We start from the raw sequence: 22,953 nt of genomic DNA on the forward strand, positions 1-22,953 counted from the left end.
GGAGCCGTCATGATATCGTAAGGAAGGGTCTGTTAGCATAGTACTACAGAATCTAATTGTACGAGTAATGCGTTGATGGTCATCCGACTGACCTGAGCCATGGATCATCCGGCATGAACGGTGCCGACGATCAAAGCGGAGTTGAGAGCGATGTCCGTCATTTTACGTATGGGTCCAATGCAATGATGGAGTCCCCGGGATTTCCGGATGCGGCTTACAAGTAACGAGTAAAGTGGTTCGATTGATAGGAGTGATGATGAATGAAACAGACAAGTTCGATATGGGATTCAGTTCAAGCCAAACATTTCTTTCCTTCAGCCTGGTTTATGACTTGACACCCTCGAATCTCGAATCAGATATCGATATAACAGCGAGCACAACAAGATAGCTGGAATCGTTTGGTCTGTATAGTACTACCATTTGCCTCATACCCACCGTAACCGCACATTGTTCCTGCTATCGTCAAGGACTCCGATTTCATATCAAGTCAAGTCAACCTTCAACTTCTTCTACAGGTTATACATTGACGCAGCCGTACCCCAAGGAGAACTGAGATCCCAATAATCACAGACAACGAAACGAAATACACGATGGTCAAGAACTCTGAACTGATAGGTAAACCCGCCCCTCCATTGGAATTGCCAAGTATCCCCAATGGCGATTTATACAAACTACCCATAGGGGAGAAGGTGAGTCACATCGTCTCCTATTTATCTTCAGCTCAACCGGATGGGATCTGTATGCTAAATAGACTCTCCATTCGTAGCCCATAGCATTGTTCTTCGTATGTCCACCCATTCTACCATAGCACTCAACAATACCTTGATGTATTGACGTACCATCCGAATCTACTTAGTTCCCCGCGGCAAACACACCGGGGTGTAGCAAAGAAGCCTGTTCGTTCCGCGATGCCCAAACTCAGAATATAGTATTTAAGAGGAGTCCGAGCCTGGTGGTAGTGGGCGTATCGGGAGGTGAGTGCGGTCGAATCTAGCACAACTCGTATGACACTCAGATTCCCATCTCAAATCACATTATCCCCTAGTCCACCTCGTATCTCTTTTCTACCTAAGGACGAAATACCCAACTGACAAGTCAGACCATTCCATATGATCCGTGCAGACGCAACCACCAAGCAATCCTCCTTCGCAGACCAATACTCCCTCCCATACCCTATCCTTTCCGACGTCGACAACTCCGCTAGAAAAACATACGGCGTAGGAAAGGCCTTCCTGGGTTTGACACCGGGTAGAGAGACGTTTTTCATAGATGATAAGGGGATTGTTAAAGGGGTGTGCGACAAGGCTTTGGATGTGAAGTGAGTGTCATGTCTTGACTTGACTTGACTGGCATTAGATGGGGGGGGGGGGGGGGTTCCAACGCACATATATGATCTGGTCATGATCGTTTACTAATCGTGGTCGATGGTTGATATAGCGCGCACATCAAATTCGTCGAACAGCAATTATTGGCTTTGGAGAAACAACAATCGTCCTAAGCTTTACGGCAAGGGATATATTACCCGAAAGTTATATGAATAGTATGGATTACTAGAAGATAGATGAACTACTCACTCCCTTCCTCATACACACCGCTCCTGCTCCCATAATTTGCCAATCTCACTAGACTATTAGACTATCCTATAATTATGCATCCATAACCATGCAATGAGTCGTGAGATTATACTATATACCATCTACGATCTGACCTCCCGCCTGAGTCCTAACCTCTTCTTCAGATTTCAAACTCTCACCTTCCGTCGTTGGTCTATTCAGTTTCTTACCCGCTAATACTTGTCTCACTTCATCTAAGGAGAGGGTCTCATACTCTACCAAAGCATTTGCGAGCTAGTCGAGCCAAGACAGACAAACACACATGTCAGCTCCAAGCTAGATACAACATAGCCGGCGTGGATGGTGGATAGAAATCGTAGACTCACCGTATGCAACTCCTGCTCACGAGTCTTCAATAGATACTTGGCTCTATCCATACTAGTATCCAAGAACCTACACGATATCCCATACATCATCAGCATTGCAATCTCGTATTCTCACATATTGGGGATGGCCCAAACTCACCCCCTAATCTCCGACTCGATCTCATCCTTCTTCTTTCCCGATAGATACACACTCTCCTCATCTCCATGAGCTACCAATCCCACTTTCTCACTGAACCCGTAGCTCTATAAATGTGAAATCGAAACATCAGCTAATTTTCCTTTCCAGATAGATTTGATCAAGAATTAGCTAAAAGCGCCGACTCACCCTAATCATCCTAGCTGCGACATCCGTAGCCCTCTGCAGATCGCTCGAACACCCCGAAGTAACATCATCATGACCGAATACCATCTCTTCTGCTGCTCTGCCTCCTAAGGCAACATCAATCATCGCATTGTATTCTCTACGTGTGTAAGAGTCTACATCGCAGCGTCAGCTTGACTCTACTCTCCCAGCCCAGCGGGGATCAGCTAACCTTTATCCTGTTCTGGAAGTTGGAAGGTGATACCCAACGCTTGTCCTCGAGGCATGATTGTGCTACATTTCACAGACCATCAGCGACCGTCTTTTTCGCACTTCGGAAGCACCCGGTGTCAAGAGGGAGAAAGCAACACTCACACCTTATGCAAAGGCATCGCACCAGGGGTATGTAAAGCCACAAGCGCATGTCCACCTTCATGATAAGCGGTCGCACGTTTAGACTCCTCAGTCACGAAATGTGATTTTCTCTCAGCACCCATCAAGATTCGGTCTGTCCAATCCAAAATTAGATTGGCCAATCCCATCGATATCCTTTTACTTGAAGGGGCATGAGCTCACCTTTAGCCCATTCAAAATGTTTCAATCCCACAGTCTTCGCGCCCTCCCTGGAAGCCTTAACTGCAGCCTGATTAACCAAATTCTGCAGATCCGCTCCGCTCATGCCTGGACACCCTCTGGCAATGATCGAGGCGTCGACATCCACGTCGAACGCGACCTCTCCCATATGATGTTTGAGGATCTCAATTCGACCTCGTACATCGGGGAGACCAACGACAACTGTCCATATACAGCATGTCAGCTATCCTTACTGAACTTATCGCATGAACGGAAGCTCACCATGTCTATCGAATCTACCGGGTCTAGTAAGAGCTTTGTCCAATGATTCAGGGAAGTTCGTAGCTGCGATGATGATTACTCCTTCAGATTGTTCGAAGCCGTCTAATTCTACCAAAAGCTGATTCAAGGTTTGTTTCATGTAATGCTACGATATCATAAAAGTATCAGCTGTCGTAGGTCATTGGGACCCATCTAGAACCCGTCAGCTCACCTGATCTTTGGCACTTCGTTTGGAACCGATAGCATCCAGCTCGTCGATAAATACAATAGCAGGAGCCTTCTTTCGAGCAGCAGCGAAAAGTTCTCTGACACGTTTAGCTATATACCATAATCAGCTATAACACTATCATTCTCATACCAAGACCGATTCCCAACACTCTCCGTCGCACTCTTTATCCACTACGCCCCCCTCATTGAAATGCAGCCGAGAAAGCACGAGTATAAATCGAAGTACTCACCACCCACACCCACAAACATCTCATCAAAGCTACTTCCCGAAGCGAACAGGAACGGCACCTCTGCTTCTCCAGCAACGGCCCGGGCCAACATGGTCTTACCTGTACCGGGTGGACCGGTGAGTAACACACCTTTAGGTAGTTTACCTCCAAGGTTCGAGAATTTTTCGGGGTTCTTGAGGAACTCGACGATTTCTTCTAGTTCCTATAAGAGGGAGAGTTGCAGATTAGCGTATAGTCGTGCAGGAAATTCCGTATGTATACGTCATACGTTATGAGGATGATCATTTCGGTCTGAATGATATGACAGCGAGAGAACCAGGGGATGATAACGACCTTCCCCCTTATGACTCTGTATCTCAGTTTTATTCCCCCAAAACTTCAAATATGACCCCCAGCCCCCTCATGGCAAGATGTAAAACCGAAACCCAACTCACACTCTTAGCCTCCTCAACCCCATGTACATCACTAAACTTAACCACCTTCCCTTCCTCCGGCTCGAACTCCGCCGGCCCAGGTCCAGCTTTCAGTAATCCCGTATTCTCCATAATCATCGACATGACCGTCAAGATGATGAAACCCCAGAGTAAGAACCCACCAAGCCATCTGAGAGCTTTCCATGCGTTCGCTTGAGGGGTAGGAGGGGCCATTTGGACGTATAGCGGGTTTAGGGCTGAGCCGGACGTGGACGAGGCGGAGGTGGGACTTGATGAGGATGAGGGGGAGGAGAGGAACGATGAGAGTGGAGATGATGCGGATGTTGTCTGAGCAGTAGGCGTAGCAGATTGGTGGGAGGCGTTGGACGAAAGATGAGATAAGACAGATGATTGAGCAGAACCAGGGGGAGGTATTATAGATTCCGATGATATACCGACACTTGAAGTTGAAAGACCCTTCAACAGCCCATCCCTCTTCCGCACCATACCAGACGCTTCACCCAATCTCCCTACTCTGGCCAATCCATCCAAGAACAGATTCCACGCCTGTTCATCTTTCAACAGGTTGACACTCCCCACCTTTCCCTCTCCGTCGGAAGGCGATAAAGCCATAGCCTGATAGTAAGCTACCAGACCATTATATTCCCCTCCATTCGCCAGCTCTCTCAATAACGCCAATTGCGCTTCCAAATCTTCTGGGGTGGCCTGGGCGGTAGATTCAAGTGAGGCTATACGCGATTGAAAGGTTGTGAGAGGGGCGTCGGAGTCGATCACCGGCTGAGGAGGGGGTTGAGTGGTGGAGGAAGAGGTAGAGGAAGAGGAGAAGATGCCTTTTAGGGGTTGGGAGGTAGATAGGGATCGAGAGAATGGGATGAGGGGATTGAGGGCGCTCTGCTACGTATATATAAGCTTGGGCTCTGATATTTGCTTAGAAGACGAGAGGGAAGCTTACTTCACGATAAATCCTGGGTGCTAGATGTCTAGGTAGACGTATACATCTCGGACCGGCAAGGACGTCCAGAGTATGGACCTGTCGGAATGCCATGGTTTGGCTTTTACTATGATGAGCGGCAAGATCAGCTTCTGTACGTGTGTCTGAGACTGGAAACGATCAGAGGAGCTTACCTCTAGCCTGCTAATGTAGTGTTCAGCTATCTTGCTTGAGGGATAGAAGGAATGGAGATGAAGGAGATGATCGATCGAATCGATGGTTTTGACATTTACTTGCATTTCCTCGGAGACGAAGAACATTGACGAAGCGAGCGAATTCAACGGAATCAAATATAACCATAACTCAGTATACACGGTGGCAAATAGGTGACAGCGGAGGGATTGATTGAAGAATAGATCCCAATGCATTTGCGTATGGACAGTGTAACAACAATATCTACAGTCTATGAGATGCAACAGATCGTGAATGACCAAGAATTACAGAAAAGTGTGGATGAATGAGGAAGAGAACAAGGAGAGATGACGGGAACTCGACCTAGCTTTTCAGATATCACAGTCAAATCAGAATTATCGTCCATACTGATACATCCCTCCAGCAGACCCATACCCAGGATGCAACATACCTCCTCCACCATACATCATGTTCGGCTGACCCATCAGCCCGTTCTGGCTCTGAACCATCTGCGGTGCCACGCTATATTGTGCCATCTGCGGATTATGGAAATTTGCCATCTGGTTATTCCACATCTGCTGAGACCACCATATAGCATATGCCATCGTACCGGGAGGAGCGGGCGGGCCAGTATTTCCATATCCACCGTTCTTTGCTGTGTATCGAGGATGATTGGGATTGAGGAAGGAATTTGGATTGTCACGAAGAAAAGCTTCTTGGTCTTTTTGCGATAATCTCGAGAAAGCGAGTGACTATATGAAGAACCAACCAGGTAAGCTGATGTCCATGAATTGATGACCAGGTAGAGGATGTCCGGCAGCATACCTCTCTCTCCATCTTCCTTTTCTTCCTTATGAACCACATCACAGCTATTATAATTGCTATACCTAGTATCGCACCGGTCACACCCAATGCAATAGCCAATTTCTCTCCCCTTGAAGCATGGTGTGGATCGATGGGCAGATCACTAGGTGTATGGGTTGACACTTCCGCGAAGACTGTGTAGCCTGATGAAGGAGCTACCGGACCTGGACTGTACGTTGGAGCGGAACCGATGGAGAAAGTTTGCGTGGCGAAGAAGGATTCCTGTTGAAGGATGGGAAAGGTACATTGGTTGTTTGAGGTCTACGACAATGCACATAGATGGTCAGCTCTGTCCATCGCACTGTGATACGAAAACTTCCATGAGTGAGGCGACAGTCCATCGAGAAAAGGGGGAAGCAAGATGCCATTGAAGAGCCTTACTCACCACATTCACCTGCATGTACGTCTGATTCACCACAAACATGTACCAACCATGTTGCAGAAAAATAAACGGCCACGCCACAGCGTAGTTCTCTGCAGTAGCGCTGTACCACCCATCAATGATGAGCTTTTCAGTCTTGACCAGGAGGGGTTCCACAAAAGCTCACCCGCATAATCCATCACTCCCTACAGGAACAGCATCCACTGAAGTAGGATCTTCCGTACCGATGCTAGGGAATACCGCTACCTACCGAGCCCACATGCGTAAGCTTGGGCCATTTCATTTGACATCTGACAGGGGTTTAGCATAGCTCACAGTATAGTTGGGAAACACAAGTAAAGGCTGAACGACCCTCAACCACCCTCCAGCGGTTGGCGCAGGTCTAGGCACTGGATCAACAAAACCGAAACTATAATTCAGACCTGCGTTGTACAGCATATCAGCTTTACTCCAATCCAGAAAAAAAAAAAAAAAAAAAAACACTCGAAGAGAAAGCTGACCAGTATAAAGATGTGACCAGGGATTAGGCATGATGAGACCCATCTTATCTGCCAAAGGTATCGGAGTAGTAGCAGGAGTGAGCTTATAGCTCTTCGTGATTGTTTCTGTCTCCTGCTGTTCGTCGGGGTATACGGTCGTTACGGGTGTTATCGTTACTGTGACTGTTTCCATCTCCTCAATTTGACTAGCCTCGTCGGTGGAAGTAGGTTCTGGTTCTGGATCGTCTGCTGGAGGAGGTTGATCGTCCTGCGGGCGGTATAATGTTGGAGGTGGTGTGCGTAGAACGTTGTTCAACGTTGTTTGTGTTGGTATCTGGGCCATGGCGAGGTCAGGAGATGTGACGCCTGCCAGTGTGACCAGCAAGAAGGATCGATACAATGAAGATAAAATCATGGCTAGCTTCCAAGATGAAGGGTATGTATATTATGAGGAAGTATAGGAATGTAAAAGGATGATATAGCGAATATAGGTTGTGTATGTCTTTTGTATGGTATCAACCAACTTTGGCCAAGAACGAGGTGATCAACCTCCACCTCCCTTCTAATTACGTAAATTATAATCAGGAACAAATGAATGAGGAACGCATCGCATGGTCAGTAAAAGGGAATAAATGACGCAATGATAGTAAACAATCCTACAAGTAACTTGGTACTTGGTCAGTCATACGACCAATTTCAATATTCCAGTTGTGACCCTGGTTGACAAGAAACGTTTATCATCCTTTTCTCTTTTCTCTTTCTCTTTCTCTTTTCCTCATCTCATCTCTGTAAGAATCACTCTCTTACTCTCTGACACCCATCATCAAAATGTCAAGCATCACAGACGGACTCGTCATCAAGGTCAGTTCAACTACATCACTCTGCTACACTCCCCTTCCTTCGAGAAAAGGCCTCTTGGCTAGACACTGCCTCCCCTTCCCTCCCTTCTCCTTTGCCACCATCAACCATCGACCACTCATGCATGTAGCTGATCTTGTATACTCGTCCACTCATATAGCTAGTCAACATCGTTGTCTATGCCGTGTCTCTCGGTTCCAACGTCTACTCGGTCGCAGGACCAGAGGACATGTACGGTTCGAGCAAAGTGACCTACATTACTCCGTCTTAGTAAGTTATCCTCATCAAAGGAGGACCTGGAGGTCATCCCATTCCAAAGGAATTTCTATCCATCCATCGTCTACTTTCCTAATTCCTCCCCCCAAGTTATCCTTCAAAGGCGGGTTTTAACTAATCCCGTTACGCAGCTACGCATTCTACGTCTGGTCCCTCATCCACCTCCTACTCCTCGGAACCATAATCTTCCAATTCACCTCCCGAGGTAAAGCCGTCATTGTTGATTCCATCTCCTGGCGATTCGCCCTCCTCGGTATCTTCAACTCTGTCTACATCTTCTTCTGGTCTAGACACTGGTACATCCTCGCATTCGTCCTGTCGCTCCTGGTCTCTGCGACGGTATCTCAGATCTATTATGTAGTCAAGAGGGATCACTCCGATAGGGAATCCTTAGGGGAGGAGGCATTCGTTCATCTTCCTTTCTCTCTCTACCACGGATGTGAGTCTTATTCCTGAACTCTCTCTGGCCGTGCATGGCTGATCATCGATATGCGGAAACAGGGACCATCGTCCTAGTCGTGCTCTCCCTCTTCGAAGCTTTCGGAGTCAACGCACACACCCACAAGGCCGGGATTTGGACCAAGATCTTCGTATTCCTTGCGTTCGTCTTCCTCGAGACTACCGCTGCTGCCTATGCTTTTGCAAGTAAGGAGGGTGACGCGGCTGGTGCGGCTGCTATCACCTGGGCATTGTTTGCTATTTGTGAGTGTTCACCGAATCTAATACGTATCAGCTTCGTAGAGAATGGAGATGACCAAACTGATTTTCAATTTGTGCTATATAGTCATCCACCAAACTAGCTCCAAGTTCATCCACTGGTCTGCATTCGCTTTCTTCCTCTTATCGCTCTTGGCCATCGTCAAGTCGTTGATGTGAGTTGTGTGGTTTATGATTTATTCGAGCTTGACGGACGTCAGCAGCTAATGTGGGATACTATCCAGCGCCACTATCAGAGGATCAGGTACTTTGTTGCATGATGAGGAGAGAGCTCCTCTCGTTTCTGGTTCGTCATAAATGATTGACCAGACTCTTCTCTCAGATTACCAGAGGTGGACGCTGAAGGAAGAGGAGGGTGGTTGATACGATGAGATGTGTCAATATGGGTGGGATGAAATGTGGTGTGTGTTGCTGAATGAGGAGAAAAAGGGAAAGAGACTGAAACACGTTTGAACTATTGAAGATGTTAACAGTAGAATTGACGAGTTATGAAATAATGCAACCGTTTTGTTTCATAGGGCCCCAATAGCGTCTGCTGCGGCTGAAAAACACACATTCATCGTAGATGCGACTGAAGTTTATAAGTGAGAACAGTACATTCACGTTATGCATAGTCAATACTATTGTCAGATACAACGAAGCATGGTCCCAGATTTACTAGATCTACACTCTTAGTGACCGTCAATTCAGTTTGATCCTCTTACTCCGTCGTTCACCCTTACTAACAGGCGGTTCTTTCTGTTTGACTTTGGCTTTATCCGAACGTGCGTCTGCCTTGCAATCCGCCTTCATAGGCTTAGGATTTTCTGCAACTTCTTCTCTATTAGTCCTAGGTGCTTCTATGGCTCTATCTTTGACCTTCCTAGGAGTCGGCGTTGAAGTCTTTGGCGTCGCTGTGCCTTTCCCTTTCCCCCTGCCTTTCTGCTCCACCAAATCGTCCCATCCTCCCCGATCACCAAATTTAACTATACAATCAAAAGCATCCTTCTCGACCGGCTGCACGCCTGCCCAATGAATTAGAGATGATCAGACATATCTCCTTTTCGCGCTTTCTCATCCCATAGCTGATGAAGACACTCACTGAGTCTACCTCGGTTGACCAACTGCATCGCCCCTATAGCTTCCAATCCCTCTTTACCTATATAGCTTATTTCGTCTGGTATTGAGGCAGAGGAAGCGAGAGAGGCGAGGTGCTTGATCAGTGCTAATGTGGGTGGATGGGCGAGTCGACGAATGAATTTCACGTCTACCTATGAGATAAATCAATGATCTTTCTTATATCCCTTATTGATATACCTCAATATGGGATGCAGGAAGTACCGGCTCGAACGAGTAGGTAATAAGCCTTTTTTAAAAAAACGAGACTTACCATGTACCATGTTGGGTTGCTCTCGTCTGTCTTTGGATCGAAATAGGGATGTTTCCTATTCACGTCTTCTGATGTCAGCTTTAATACGTCAATGGAAGGAGTGGTTGGGCAAGCGGAGTAGTACGTACGTATCCCAAGCTGTATCTATAGATCAAATCCATCAGCTAATTATCTGTTTGTGGATCTACATGTATGTCCATTCTCAGCTGAAAGAGCCTCAAAGACGTACAGTCTGGATATCCCTCTTTGGCTATTTCAGCTAGTGCGAATACCCCTGTTCACTCGCTTTTTCCATCAGCTTTTCACCCGTTGACTCTGGTATGAGGCTAGAGACAATTGTTGAGCTGACCTGGTGTTTTACAATTACTGTGATAGAACAGCACCTTTCATTCCCATCACACATCAGTTGTTCTCATTCAGAAGCTTCCGGATTATCAGCCCAAGGGAAGAAGACCCACCTGATCACCAAGCTTCATACGTTCCTTCATTATCTTCTTGGCCTCGTGGTTCCGTACTCCTATCATGGGCACCATAAGTGATTGAATCGGGCAAGGATATCTATGCAATGCTATCTCGACTAGACTTGACTTACCGTCCCAAGGTGATATCCTATACGTTAATCCATCGTCAGCTCGCTCCTCATGCATCTTTATCTGGCAGCTCACCCAATCTTTTCGAAATCATCGACCGAGAACTGAACATCTCCATCAGCTTGGAACCTACCTACGCAGATCACCCAAAACACACCTTTACATCCTTGCCTTTGACTATCCTCGAGTCGGGTTCGGCCTTCATTAGCCAAGGCATCTTGGGTCGTCTTTGTCTTTCGTTGTTCTGTCGATCGGTCAGACTCGCAGACTTTGCATGAATAGCAATACAGCACTACTGGAGCAGTCAGATGTCTGTACTCGTATCTGACATTCATGTCAACAAACGGGTCATGATCGGTGATCGCCGCATGTTGTCTGCTGCGTGCCTGAATCCATGAGATTAAGAAATTTAAATCCACGGTTGCAGTTGCAGTCAATTAGACAACCTGTTTTCGTTTGGAACATCTTTAGGTTGATATATTCGGCTCTTCTTTCTGTGCAAATATCGCCCACCCACCGAGGCTATAGCTCGACAGAGGACACATTCGTCACAGTCCACAGAGATGTCCTCCCACCACGTCACATTCGGCGACGATCCCTTCCCCCAGGCCGAAGCTGGACCATCTACCTCTTCGTACCCTTCTGCCGGACCTTCAATACATCCCGATAGACTGGCTCTGAATGCTACACTTCTGGAGACCAAGAAACCCAAGAACAAGGTATGTTCCCATCCCCCGCTTCCTCCTCTTTACTTCCCGCTTCGAACTTTCCATATCTTATATGCTCTTCTGACTTATGGCATCATGTTGATCTTCTTCCACTGGTGACAGAGCGAAGCGCAGAAGAATCGAGAGAAGAAGAAATTGAAAAAACGACGAAAGCTCGAACAAGCCAAGAAGGCCGCAGCACCAAAGACGAATAAGAGGGAGTGGAAGCCTGATCCGGTACTTGAGGCGCTTAAAAGGTCTACAGGGGTTGAGAGTATCGATTCGACTGAATCGGTGAAGGACGAGCGAAAGAAGAAGAAAAAAGAGAAGCAGCAAGAGGCAGAAGAAGACGAGGCAGACGAGACTAGTGATGGAGATGAGCAGTTAGATGGGGAGAGTGAGAAGGAGAAAAGACGGAGGGAGAAACGAGAGAAGAGGGAAAAGAGGGAGAGGAAGGAGAAGAGGAGGTTGGAAAGAGAGGCTAGGGATAATGCTGCCGCCCTAGAAGATGGAGAGACTCATGTAGGACAGGAAGAAACGGATGGAGATGTGCAGATGGAGCAAGATAATTTACCAGAACAACAACAAGTGGAATACGACGACGAAGGAGGATCTGCCGACGAAGATGATGACGCCAGACAATCCTCACCCGAACCACTGGAAGCTTTCCCCTTACCTCGTTCTGCACCTGCCCCGGCCCCAGAGGTACTTGCAAGACAAGGTCTACCGACCGGACTGGAAGATGCAGAGTTCATCGATCAGTCGCTTAGATTAGCGTTGGACGAGCTGCAGGCTCCTGTCAAGACAGCATCAGGCGAAGTGAAGGAAATGAAGGGGTTGAGTGAGAGGATGAAAGAAAAATTGAGAGAGACGGGCGTAGAGGATCTGTTTGCTGGTGAGTCGGTTTGTAATGCCTTACGATATCTACCTCGAACCGTATGGAACAGAGGAAACGGCAGGATTATCCAAAACCATTTCTACTTGTTGTCATATCTACCTGAATATCTTCAAAAAGCTAAGCTAATACCTCTTGCACGCCACAGTCCAAGCTGCCATCCTCCCCCAACTACTCTCCCTCCGACTAAATCCATTCCCTTACGATAAACTACACGATTATCTCATCTCTGCCCCCACCGGATCAGGTAAAACCTTAGCATACGCTATACCGATCATTGAAATTCTGCAAACGAGGATAACGACGAGGTTGAGAGCTTTGATCGTACTGCCTACGAGGGATTTGGTGGTGCAAGTTAGGGAGACGTTGGAGGTGCTTGCGAAGGGGACTGGCTTGAATGTGAGTTGAGTATGTCCTCTGCAGCTTTTGGGAGAACGCCGCTTCACGAATAGCCAGATGTGTTCAGCTAGAATGACGGAAAATGAGGAAGATTGAACGAAGACAATTTATTATCTAAAGTGGTCTTTTCATGCGATTATAAGGATGTTCAAAATGTACAGCGGCTGACTTGTTACATCTCTTTCCAGATCGGCTCGGTGACGGGCCAACACTCATTCACGCAAGAGCAATCACAGCTGGTGGCTGATATGGAAACTCCGTGAGTACGATCAACAGCTGACCGAATTCTTGGCACTGCGCTGGGTATCGGATGACTGATTACTCTGAAACACATAGCTTGCTTGGCGGTTCATCGAAATTGGATATTCTCATTGCTACTCCAGGTAGATTAATGGATCATCTGGCTTCTACGCCTAATTTCACTTTGCAGCATTTACGTTTCTTGGTGGGTCATCTATTTTTACTCATTTCATTGACAACATTGTTATTTTTCTGAATATACATACATTTGCAAGTATACACAGCTGATCATATATTCTTCACCCAACAGATAATAGACGAAGCGGATCGACTCCTCAACCAATCCTTCCAGAATTGGTTATCCCAAGTTCTATCCTATATCAATCCACCCGACCCACCTAGACCATTACCCGAGGGGTTCAATCTCCAGCCGTGGGATAAGGTCGCCTCGGCGTGGATGGAGGGGATGGGTCTGGTGAGCAGGGAGGAGGAGTGGAATGAGAGTGTGCCTGTGACTGTGAGTAGGATTTGCTCTTTCAATATGACCAACCACCGTTCGTCGTATACGTCCACAGCAGTCATATCAGGGTTATGGACGATATCAATGCTAATCCCTATTTCGCAGTGCCAAAAATTCCTCTTCTCAGCTACCCTCACCCGAGATCCATCCAAAGTAGCCTCCCTATCCCTCACCTCCCCCAAATACTATATCGTCCAATCCTCCCAACTCCCCTCCATCCCCTACAACATAGGCGAGACATTCTCCTTCCCCTCCACCCTCTCCGAGAAAATGCTCATCCTCCCTTCTGCGTTGAAACCACTCAACTTGATCCATCTGATCTACTCGACAGAGTTTGGGATAAATAGTGGACTGATCTTCACGAAATCTGTGGAGAGCTCTCAGAGGCTTTTGAATTTGTTGACATTCTTCAATGATGCGTATATCAACGCGGGGAGGAAGGTGGTGGTTTCGGGGTATACGGGTGAGATGAAAGCTGGGGAAAGGAGGAGGGTATTGAGTGATTTTGGTGAGGGAAAAATTAATCTGTGAGTTTGATTTGGGGCTTTGGTTCTTGGTGTTGTGTCCAACATCCTCTAGAGACATGTGTCGTGGCTCTGTTCTCATATATCATTTGTTATTTTGTTTCCTCCGCCTTCTGAAATGATATTTTGGCGATCGGTGTATCGCATCGTGATGCTGATTTTCTATATTGCAATCATAGACTCGTCTGCTCAGATCTCATAGCGAGAGGAATGGACCTTCCAACAGTATCTAACGTTATTTCATATGATGTTCCACTGGACATGAGGAAATATGTCCACAGAGTTGGAAGAACAGCTAGAGCGGGCAGGGAGGGGACTGCGTGGACTTTGGTGGAGAAGCAGGAGGTGGGTTCTCTCACCTCCATCATCAGACGTAAAACTCTCGTTGTTCAATTTCGACGAGAAGGCAAGCGAGAGATCTGCCAGATGGTATGGTGTCCAAGAGATATGAGCTGATATCTTGAATCCGTGCTAGGCACTCCACTTTAAGGGGATGATGAATACCGCTGGGCACCTGAAGGCTATAAGGAAGGTCAAGGTGAAGGAAGATGATTTGGCTGATTACAGGGAGAGTTACGAGGTGAGTAATTGCTGTATCAGCTTGCTGGTATTTCCTTGAACCTGAAAGGTAAGATAGCTGATGTATGGGGTCGACGGATTGCAGATCGCCATGAGGAGGTTGAAGGAACATTACGGGAGAGATGCGTAAGAGAGCTGGCATCTTTTATATTGTGGGAGTATCTGCTTGATTGGATCAGAGAGGCATATGATGTACTAAACTACAGCGCATTTGAGTCTTGAGTCCTGGAATCTGATGCAGAAGGAGAATCCGCGTCATCTTGTCATTGTCATTATCATTTCATATACAAGGTAGTTATACAACATTTGGTTTGTTCAACCTACGAATGAACCATTCGGATAAGCATGAGATTCTGATGAGGCAACTCTCAATGACTATTTAAAATTGACGAACACTCAACACTTACAATGAGTCGGTTCTTTTAATCTGTGCCCCACCGTCGGATCCATCAAGTCAGAGTTTGCCTTATGCTGCAGTTTCTATCTTGGGTACATCTCCGACAAGCTTTTCCAACTCTTTCAATATCACCTGGATCTCCCCGTTTTGTTTGTCGGTATCGTTGACTTTCTGTATCAGTCCATCGTATGTGGCTCTTATCGTTGCCGGGTCCACTATCAAAGTACATGACCTCAGCATTCAAGCGAGTTCTTAGTCGAATCAGACGTCATTACTCACATTTAGCAACGCGCATCAACTCCAATCTCCTCTTCCCACCCTTCAACTCCTCCACCAATACATCCTTCCCCTCTTGGTCTTCTGCCCTTTCAACTTGAGAGTTGGTCTCGACCACTGAAATAGAATCTATGAGCTGTTCAATCTTGCCGAACGATTCTTGTAATTCCCCAACGATCGATAAGAGTTGGGGTGTACGTGAGTTGAGCTTTGATATTGTGTCGCCTGCTGAGAATAGCTGTGGGCGGAGTTCAGTGTCAGCTATGTTTGTGCCAGGGTAGGGTGTATAGGATGGGAGAATGTGGTGAGCTCATAGTTTTAGGAATATCCATTGGATATGAAATAAGGTAGAATAGCGAAGGTCATACTCACCTGATGATGGTGGTTGTACACTAGACTATGCCTTGATCCCTCCAGATTACCTATATCTACACCATCGTCAATGCATCAGCTACGAATGACTATTGGGGTAGACATTGAATGCAGTAGAGTAGTTTAGCAGAAGACATACATACCTGAATTCAACCCCGAAGCCTTCTCCATCAATTTCTTCAAATTACTCTTGGATATCAGATCTTCATAGTACGCAGAAGCATTGAACGAGGGTGAATCTACAGTGTTCGCATACTCATCAGCTTATAACCTTCCCACGTGTATCACAGAATTGGTAAGAGATGAGCAAGAACTGACCTATATCCAATGGGTCCCCCTTCTTCCCCACATCCACAGGTGATTCTGCTGTCTGACCTTGTCCCTCCTTGATACCGTAGAAATTCCTAAATTGTTCTCTCCTAGCTTTACGTTGCTCTGCACTGGCACCTGCACCAGCACCAGCGGTACTGCTCCCTCTCCTCATTTCGCCTGAGCCCGTACCTGCGTCGGTGAATGTACTGATCTTCCTGGGTGGGGTTGCTCGTGTGGACTGGGGCATCTCGGAGTGCCTTCGTGGGATGGGTGAGGATGACATGTTGCTTTACGTGATCGACTTGTCAAGTGAGTTTGGTGGATCTCAAAGTTGTATCAATTCATGTAGCATATGTTTTACATCATCGCGTACCAGGTTACAGTACGAGTAATATTGATGCTCATACGCACGGATCCTCGATGCCATGTGTTGTCAATGTTTGAGTCACGTGACATGCAACATGTGGGATTTTGAGTACGGGTGAAAACCCTGAATTTCATCTTTCATCTTTTTGGCATTTGGATCTCTCATTCTTTCAAAATAGTGATCCTTTGTTCATCTCTCATCACACATCATCACAAAAACTACTCTTTGTTCTATTCGCATATCCGCAGGAATTGTCAGTAGTGCTGCCTCATCGCAAAAACATCCGATAGTACAACATCAATTGAAAACAAGGGGATATCCTCATCCATAATACGCATCAACCTTCTTACATCCCGAGACCGACTAGAACAAACAGTGGGAACATTACCAAGACATCTTTGTCCCATCTCCACCCATTTACTCGATCATCCGCCTCTCATAAAGCAGTGGACTTAATATCAGTCATCCCCAACCAAGCTCAACGTATCAGATTCGACACTATCATCAATTGATCCATACGCTCTACACCCCACACGATGTCAGCCGCTACCCTCCCCCCACAAGCTTCCACAGCCAACGCCAATGCCCTGTCCGATGCTCTCGCAGCAGCGTCCATCTCTTCATCGTCATCCCCCAAACCAGAGGATAATGAGGACTTGGAGGATGGTGAGATTAGGGATGATGAGGATGAACAGGATGATGGGAAGGTGAAGACTGTTTTTGATGATGCTAGTCGATTCAACGTCAAGGTGGGTTTGGCTTCATTATGATATTAGTAGTTCCCTTTGGAGGGTATTGTTGACTTCCGATGTGATGGGATGGATCACAACTTGGCATATGATGAACAATATTATCATTGTCACAAGTTAGGGAAATTTTGACATGAAATCTTTATACTGACTCTTGTCGTTGCTTCAACAGCACCCCCTCTACTCCACCTGGACTTTATTCTTCGACTCACCCCAATCTAAACTCTTGCCCAAGACACCTTCATCCACACCCGCTACCCCTCAAGGAACACATGGTGAGTTACATTTCCCTGCTCACTATCTTTTCTGCACCATTGTGCTGAAACTTCGCAACCCGTACTCTACACATTCCTCTGTGGTCATATATCGTGAATAACCAAGCTGACACTGTACTACAATATGACAGGCGGCGGCTGGATGGAAGATATCCGAAAAGTCGTGGCATTCGATTCCGTCGAAGAGTTCTGGGGATTATACAACAATATCATCCCTCCTTCCCAATTGCCCGGTAAAGCGAACTACTACCTGTTCAAGGTGGGTTATCCTCACCGTCTTTTTGCTCAGCTCAATGGATCCTAGCGATATTGATGGACCGAGCTGATATGTTCATGCTGGTTCCGGTTAGGACGGTATCATGCCTGCGTGGGAGGACCCCAAGAACAAGAACGGTGGGAAATGGTCTATACAAGTACCGAAGGAGAAGAGTAAAGGTGCGATTGACAAGATGTGGCTTTATACTGTGAGTTTCGTCACTTTCAAAATGTCGTGGATAATCAATCGGCATCTCCTCGGAGGTCTCCGTCGAGGAAAATACTAATTGTGTTCTGTGACATTGCAGATGCTCGCTGCTATCGGTGAGACCTTCGAGACCCCCCTTCCCGGACCAGACGACAAGGAAGCTCCTGCTCCTACTCAATCGGATCTGGTAACCGGTGTGATCGTCTCTTCCCGACCTGCTTTGTGAGTGACAGCTCTTCTTGCAACCGCACCATGGTATTCCAACACAAATACACCCTTACTAATGCTGCCCGATGTTCAACCGTAGCTACCGTATCTCCATCTGGACCCGAAATGCACCCGATACCAACCTCACCGACTCCGACCCATTGATGGCTCGAATTTTGACTATCGGTAAACACTTCAAGGTTTCAGTATTGGGGTACGAGCTGGAGCAGAAGTTGGTCACTGGTGGATTCCAGACTGAGATTATGTTTGAGAGGTGAGTGGTAGTCATCCTTTAAGACTTTGGTTTGGTGGAAAAGGTGCTGATGATTTGCGGTTTGGTTGTGTAGTCATAAAGACAGTGAGAAGAAGGGTAACAAGAATAAGATTATCATTTAAGCTTGTCTGGAAGCAGAGGGAAAGATAAATGACTTGTCATCTAAGCAGAGGTTGAATTGGTGCTCAGACAAGGAAATGACTTGATACAGCAGGTCAAGAAGGTATCATGTGGATGTGGTCTCCTACCAAAGTTATATGTTTGTCTTTTCCTTCTTATCGCTTAATCATTTATACAAAGACGTACTTTGTGCATTTATTTTCAATAATCTTACATGCATATGTACAGTATCTCTTCCGACACAGAATCCTACAATTGACGATGGGCGATAACTTGTACAACGATAATCCCGATCTTACAAAGTGTCATGACAGAAGAAAAAGTCTGAAATAAAGGGTGTTTGGTATAAATATTTTGATACGCACCTATCATCCAGTATAAACCCTCAACCAACCTTTCACCCCAGCCCTACAGACCAAACACTTTGCTCCTCCCACGTCCCTTCCCATGAAGATCGCTCCGTGATCGTCCGAGCTATCCTTCAGGGATATCCTACCGTCCTCCATGATCCCATCCATCATCGCATTCTCCTTGGAGGTACCCAACCCCAACACCCCTTCACTGGTGTATTCCCCGCCCACCTGGTCTTGTGCAGGTGGTCTATAACCGCCTAATCCCAATTTACGTGCATTTGGATGGTTGAGCGTGGCTTTGTAGAGGAGTTGATTATATGGGATCTTTGGGCATTCGGAGAGAGTCTGGTTGGATGAAGTTATAGGTGGTGGGTTGGACTCTGCGATTGGCTCGAGGGGCGATGATGATGGCTGGGGTATCTGAGTAGATATGGGTGTAGACGCGGATGAGGGGAAGGTCGGGTTGGTAGATCTGTGGATGAGGAGCGGGGCGCAGAGGTAACAGAGATTGAGATGGCAGCCTGGTCGCGTTGGTACATATCAGCGATTCTGAGCTGAGGAATAAATAGGTTGATGAGGGAGCGAAATGATGGAGATGAGTGAGAAAGGAAAGTTCCACTTACAAGGTAGAAGTACCGCCGAAGGAGGTCTGCTAAGACACAACAGACAAAGGGGGTATGGTCTTTCCTCTACTACCGCGCCATCTTGACTCTTGGTCTTACTAGATCCTTCGAGCTGATCATCCGGTACCTCCTCAATTGTGATTGAAGTCTCCGAGCCAATGGAAGTGGACAGTCCCGGTATGTCCATTCCTTGCTCTTCCTCTGGACCTTGCCGTGAGAGAGGGATAGCCCGATGTCGCCTCGAGGCGTCCAACTCCGCTCCGATGTGGGACAGGTCGAAGGTGTTCATGCTGTCTTCCATTTCACTGATGTGTCGAGGAATTTAAGAACAAGGATGTGGTGTATGTATGATTCAAGGAGACTGGTGGACCAATTACGATGCATGGAATTGTTTCATCATGATGATGCCGTGCCATGCGATACACCATAACATACAGACATGCATGCTCTATTCGTTCATCATGTGTCATATGTCAATATTGGATCATGGATGATCATGTGTTCCAGAGAGAGAGATTACGTTACTTGCTGGCACATTATGAGTATGCTCGGATCACCGGCTAATCATCGATGGTTACTAACCATTGCACATTCACCGCTATCAACAAGTGGCGATGCATGTTCTGAGAGCATCACAAATCACCAAGACATCACGATACTTACTATCCTACTCCTTGGATCCCAGGATAACATGGGGGTTCCCAGTGCAGTGAATCACATGTGAATTATGGTCGAATATTACCAGCGTTCCCCGCGAACGGATAAAATCAGCTTATCACCCTCACATCCAATCAATACTCGTACAGAGATCCGGCGCTGAATGGTCATGCCGCTCCGAATCCCCATGTACCAAGTGCGCCAGCTCTCGGAACTCAGCCAATCCCTTACATGACGATAAGGGGCTTCAGTCGCCCTCTTCCCTTGTGCTTGTGACTAAATATCACAATGGCTGAGCTGGAAGATATGACACCATCTCGGAGCTGAGCTGGACTGTAAACCCCCCTGTCTCACCAACCCACCTGAGTTTTGTTTTGATCGAGTCAGGGGGACACCTTTTTGTACCACTGTAGTCCCAAGCCCAGACCCATAGCGTCATAGATTATCTTGTTGTCTATCCTTTCAATCTTCTGTTCTTGGGGTCAAGACCGACCTCATTGTCCAGAAAGGATTTGCATCGAATATCAAGACTCGCTTGCTTCTTGCTTGATCGTTCGCGAATTTTCGCTTCTCATGTCACACTGTCTGCTCTCTCATGACAGGTATATAAGGGCGACAGGACGTGTCGTTCCAAGCGGATCTCTTGTTTGCAGCTTGCTTCTCTCTCTACTTTGTACACGTTTCTGTCTGTTGTGTGTCAGAAAGTCTAATCCTGCTTACCTCTGCTCCTACCTCCGCCGAGCACTCTATCTCTGATTCTTCCCAGCTACCGAAAACCTCCTCTACCACGCAAAGTGATGCGCTCGGTGAGCCTCCCTGTACCTGTGCTTCCGCAGGTGATGCCTCCCTTCCGCCTCCTTCGGAGACTGTACTACACACTCCGAGGAACTCGACTGTCTACCTGCTACCAGAATGGGGCGGCGGCACTAAAATTTACGTGGCCGAGGGACACTTTGACGACGCAAAATTGGAAGCATTGTCGGATTCCGCTCCGACGATCAAAGAAGAACACATCAATACTGACCTCGAGGCGTTCCCCTTTGAAGCGCATAGTGGCGAAGATCAAGGCGCCACACCGGAGGGAGAAGCACCATCGTGCTCAGGGGGCTTTATGTCCATACATGGTGAGTCGATTTTCGTCGACGTGGAAGAGGCAGTCAAGAGATTGGGTGAGAATTGAATGGAGGTCGTCAACACCACTATGAGTCCTATCCAAGCCCCGACGCAAAGATCTCATCGGGAGCTGGATCAGAGTACTACCACTCAGCTACCTCCTTCTCCTGCTGGAAGCAAAAGCAACGGTACCAGTAAGATGCAAGAGAGGCAAGCGAGACAGGGACGTGAAACGGCAAGAATAGTGGAACAACGTAAACGTCGAATCCGAACTCAAACTCAGCGAACTCAGATCGGAACTCAATATGCTGCTTCCAATGTTGGTTTGACTGTTGGGAATTACACTTCCCATGATGAAAGCAATACAGCCAAGACCAGTGGTAATTATAAGCTTGCAAAGAATGAGCTGAGGAACCTTAATGGATGGAGGTGATCCAAAGCTTCCTTCGAATTACCTCGACCTTTCCGGTAGAAACAAGGGAGGTGTTATATTTGTATATATTTATATGCTACATGAATCTATGAACCACTCAAGCAACACAAAGTATCACCTCACGAGGCCAAACAATCTATAAACCTAAATAGCATAACTCTCCTCGCTAAACCTCCCATCCTTCGCACTACCACTCTGAATCCGACCCTCCCATATCCCAAGCTCCATACCCATCTCCCAGCCCACCTTCTCCTCATCGTCGTCGTTCTGCTTCTGCTGCTGCTCGGGCGGGACAGGCATCTGAATGATCACTCCCATTTTCACTGGTTCGCCCGACGCTACTTCTCGATGTACCTCTTTGGTCTGTGGTGGTGGGGCTTCTGGCGGGGAGGATCGTTGGCGGAAGCCGAATAGTGGTCTTGGGGAGGAGACTTCGTTGGGAGGTGGGGAAGAAGTGGGAGGAGGGGAGGGTGGGAGGAGGGATTGGAGGGATATTGGCTGTGTGGGGGTGGGTCAGCTATATCGATTCTGGGGGATATTTTCTGAGAGTACGTGATATTGGGAATGATGAGAGCGATTAATACCATGAGACTGATGTTCCCTCACGTATAAAGATTGTGAGAAGGCTTGAGGGGAAGACTATGACGTTGCGCAACCACACCATGGAAAGGGATAACTCACCTCAGCACTCTCCAGCCCCTCCTGATGCAAACCATTCTCATTCTCCCAAACCACGCAATCCCAAATCCCAGGCTTCATCTTTAACTTCTCCCTCTCCCTCTCCCTCTCCCTCCGCCTATTCAGCTCGCCCTCTATATTACCCAGTCGATCGAACCCCTCCGACGTCCATGTGGCCAATCCTGCAAGACGCCAGTATGGGTCCATACCGGGCGAAGGGATCGGTTCGCCCCGTGCCAAGGCGATTTGGGTGGCAGTGCGATAGCGGCGGCGCATGCGGACTGCTCTGAGGGCTAGGCAGCCTGCGAGGATTAGGAGGACGACTAGGATTCCTAGGAACTGGATGAATGGGTTAGCTCGTGAGGTAATGTAAGCTTATTATGGATCATATCTCAATCCTCATCTGAGGGTCATTGACAGACGGGTAGCCAGTGATGATAGCGTAGACAGGCATGAGAAATATCCGGTATCTCATGATGTAAACCATTGACATCATCCATCCATCTCTTACCACCCGTCTCCTGAGATGACCTCTCCAATCGATCAACCATCACACAACCTCACTCATCATGTAGCATCACACCCAAAAGACCAAGGCCAGACCACTCACAACCAAATAATACACATTCGGACTCCCAGGCCTATCATTATCCGCACTACCCCTCGACCCACTCTGCGTAGGGAACAATCCCCTCGTGCTGCTCTCTGTGGCCGTCCCCGCAAAAAGGGGTGTGTCGGACGTGGAGCTCATCGCATTGGGATTGTATCCTAGGTT

At 47.3% G+C, this 22,953-nt stretch overlaps 11 protein-coding genes across 11 annotated transcripts; 5 read left to right on the forward strand and 6 right to left on the reverse strand.

The window, feature by feature from the left end:
* Positions 1-590: 590 nt before the first annotated feature.
* On the forward strand, positions 591-1,498 carry I302_102557 (uncharacterized protein; the record flags this gene model as incomplete). The annotated part of the gene is made up of 5 exons (XM_019187922.2): positions 591-689; positions 767-784; positions 857-974; positions 1,123-1,318; positions 1,438-1,498. 5 exons carry the CDS (start codon positions 591-593, stop codon positions 1,496-1,498), a joined length of 492 nt encoding a protein of 163 aa, XP_019050800.2.
* Positions 1,499-1,685: 187 nt separating this feature from the next.
* I302_102558 (uncharacterized protein) lies at positions 1,686-5,032 on the reverse strand (the record flags this gene model as incomplete). The annotated part of the gene is made up of 12 exons (XM_019187923.1): positions 1,686-1,847; positions 1,940-2,006; positions 2,079-2,182; positions 2,265-2,416; positions 2,473-2,534; positions 2,616-2,748; positions 2,817-3,035; positions 3,096-3,240; positions 3,307-3,413; positions 3,554-3,755; positions 3,988-4,878; positions 4,940-5,032. 12 exons carry the CDS (start codon positions 5,030-5,032, stop codon positions 1,686-1,688), a joined length of 2,337 nt encoding a protein of 778 aa, XP_019050801.1.
* A 473-nt stretch (positions 5,033-5,505) lies between these two features.
* I302_102559 (uncharacterized protein) lies at positions 5,506-7,178 on the reverse strand (the record flags this gene model as incomplete). The annotated part of the gene is made up of 6 exons (XM_019187924.1): positions 5,506-5,862; positions 5,936-6,235; positions 6,360-6,459; positions 6,523-6,602; positions 6,672-6,778; positions 6,857-7,178. The coding sequence occupies 6 exons, from the start codon at positions 7,176-7,178 to the stop codon at positions 5,506-5,508; spliced, it is 1,266 nt and encodes a 421-aa protein (XP_019050802.1).
* Positions 7,179-7,663: 485 nt separating this feature from the next.
* Positions 7,664-8,983, forward strand: I302_102560 (uncharacterized protein; the record flags this gene model as incomplete). The annotated part of the gene is made up of 6 exons (XM_019187925.1): positions 7,664-7,696; positions 7,854-7,963; positions 8,101-8,408; positions 8,471-8,671; positions 8,754-8,841; positions 8,911-8,983. 6 exons carry the CDS (start codon positions 7,664-7,666, stop codon positions 8,981-8,983), a joined length of 813 nt encoding a protein of 270 aa, XP_019050803.1.
* A 384-nt stretch (positions 8,984-9,367) lies between these two features.
* Positions 9,368-10,862, reverse strand: I302_102561 (uncharacterized protein; the record flags this gene model as incomplete). Its single annotated transcript, XM_019187926.2, has 10 exons — positions 9,368-9,690; positions 9,768-9,936; positions 10,056-10,110; positions 10,184-10,199; positions 10,285-10,329; positions 10,405-10,438; positions 10,514-10,572; positions 10,648-10,664; positions 10,721-10,749; positions 10,803-10,862. The coding sequence occupies 10 exons, from the start codon at positions 10,860-10,862 to the stop codon at positions 9,368-9,370; spliced, it is 807 nt and encodes a 268-aa protein (XP_019050804.2).
* Positions 10,863-11,208: 346 nt separating this feature from the next.
* On the forward strand, positions 11,209-14,639 carry I302_102562 (uncharacterized protein; the record flags this gene model as incomplete). Its single annotated transcript, XM_019187927.1, has 10 exons — positions 11,209-11,364; positions 11,476-12,247; positions 12,396-12,646; positions 12,835-12,905; positions 12,983-13,091; positions 13,197-13,403; positions 13,512-13,933; positions 14,110-14,275; positions 14,406-14,510; positions 14,595-14,639. The coding sequence occupies 10 exons, from the start codon at positions 11,209-11,211 to the stop codon at positions 14,637-14,639; spliced, it is 2,304 nt and encodes a 767-aa protein (XP_019050805.1).
* A 336-nt stretch (positions 14,640-14,975) lies between these two features.
* Positions 14,976-16,149, reverse strand: I302_102563 (uncharacterized protein; the record flags this gene model as incomplete). Its single annotated transcript, XM_019187928.1, has 5 exons — positions 14,976-15,121; positions 15,186-15,420; positions 15,555-15,610; positions 15,698-15,793; positions 15,873-16,149. The coding sequence occupies 5 exons, from the start codon at positions 16,147-16,149 to the stop codon at positions 14,976-14,978; spliced, it is 810 nt and encodes a 269-aa protein (XP_019050806.1).
* A 620-nt stretch (positions 16,150-16,769) lies between these two features.
* Positions 16,770-18,323, forward strand: I302_102564 (uncharacterized protein; the record flags this gene model as incomplete). Its single annotated transcript, XM_019187929.2, has 7 exons — positions 16,770-16,982; positions 17,155-17,257; positions 17,389-17,516; positions 17,608-17,721; positions 17,821-17,942; positions 18,028-18,201; positions 18,275-18,323. 7 exons carry the CDS (start codon positions 16,770-16,772, stop codon positions 18,321-18,323), a joined length of 903 nt encoding a protein of 300 aa, XP_019050807.2.
* A 366-nt stretch (positions 18,324-18,689) lies between these two features.
* Positions 18,690-19,586, reverse strand: I302_102565 (uncharacterized protein; the record flags this gene model as incomplete). The annotated part of the gene is made up of 2 exons (XM_019187930.1): positions 18,690-19,195; positions 19,298-19,586. 2 exons carry the CDS (start codon positions 19,584-19,586, stop codon positions 18,690-18,692), a joined length of 795 nt encoding a protein of 264 aa, XP_019050808.1.
* Positions 19,587-21,155: 1,569 nt separating this feature from the next.
* On the forward strand, positions 21,156-21,500 carry I302_102566 (uncharacterized protein; the record flags this gene model as incomplete). The annotated part of the gene is made up of 1 exon (XM_019187932.1): positions 21,156-21,500. One exon carries the CDS (start codon positions 21,156-21,158, stop codon positions 21,498-21,500), a length of 345 nt encoding a protein of 114 aa, XP_019050810.1.
* A 144-nt stretch (positions 21,501-21,644) lies between these two features.
* Positions 21,645-22,929, reverse strand: I302_102567 (uncharacterized protein; the record flags this gene model as incomplete). Its single annotated transcript, XM_019187933.1, has 3 exons — positions 21,645-21,998; positions 22,182-22,517; positions 22,789-22,929. 3 exons carry the CDS (start codon positions 22,927-22,929, stop codon positions 21,645-21,647), a joined length of 831 nt encoding a protein of 276 aa, XP_019050811.1.
* Between the last annotated feature and the right edge of the window lie 24 nt (positions 22,930-22,953).

The sequence above is a fragment of the Kwoniella bestiolae genome, chromosome 1 (genome assembly GCF_000512585.2).
Source record: "Kwoniella bestiolae CBS 10118 chromosome 1, complete sequence".
Lineage (NCBI taxonomy): Eukaryota > Fungi > Basidiomycota > Tremellomycetes > Tremellales > Cryptococcaceae > Kwoniella > Kwoniella bestiolae.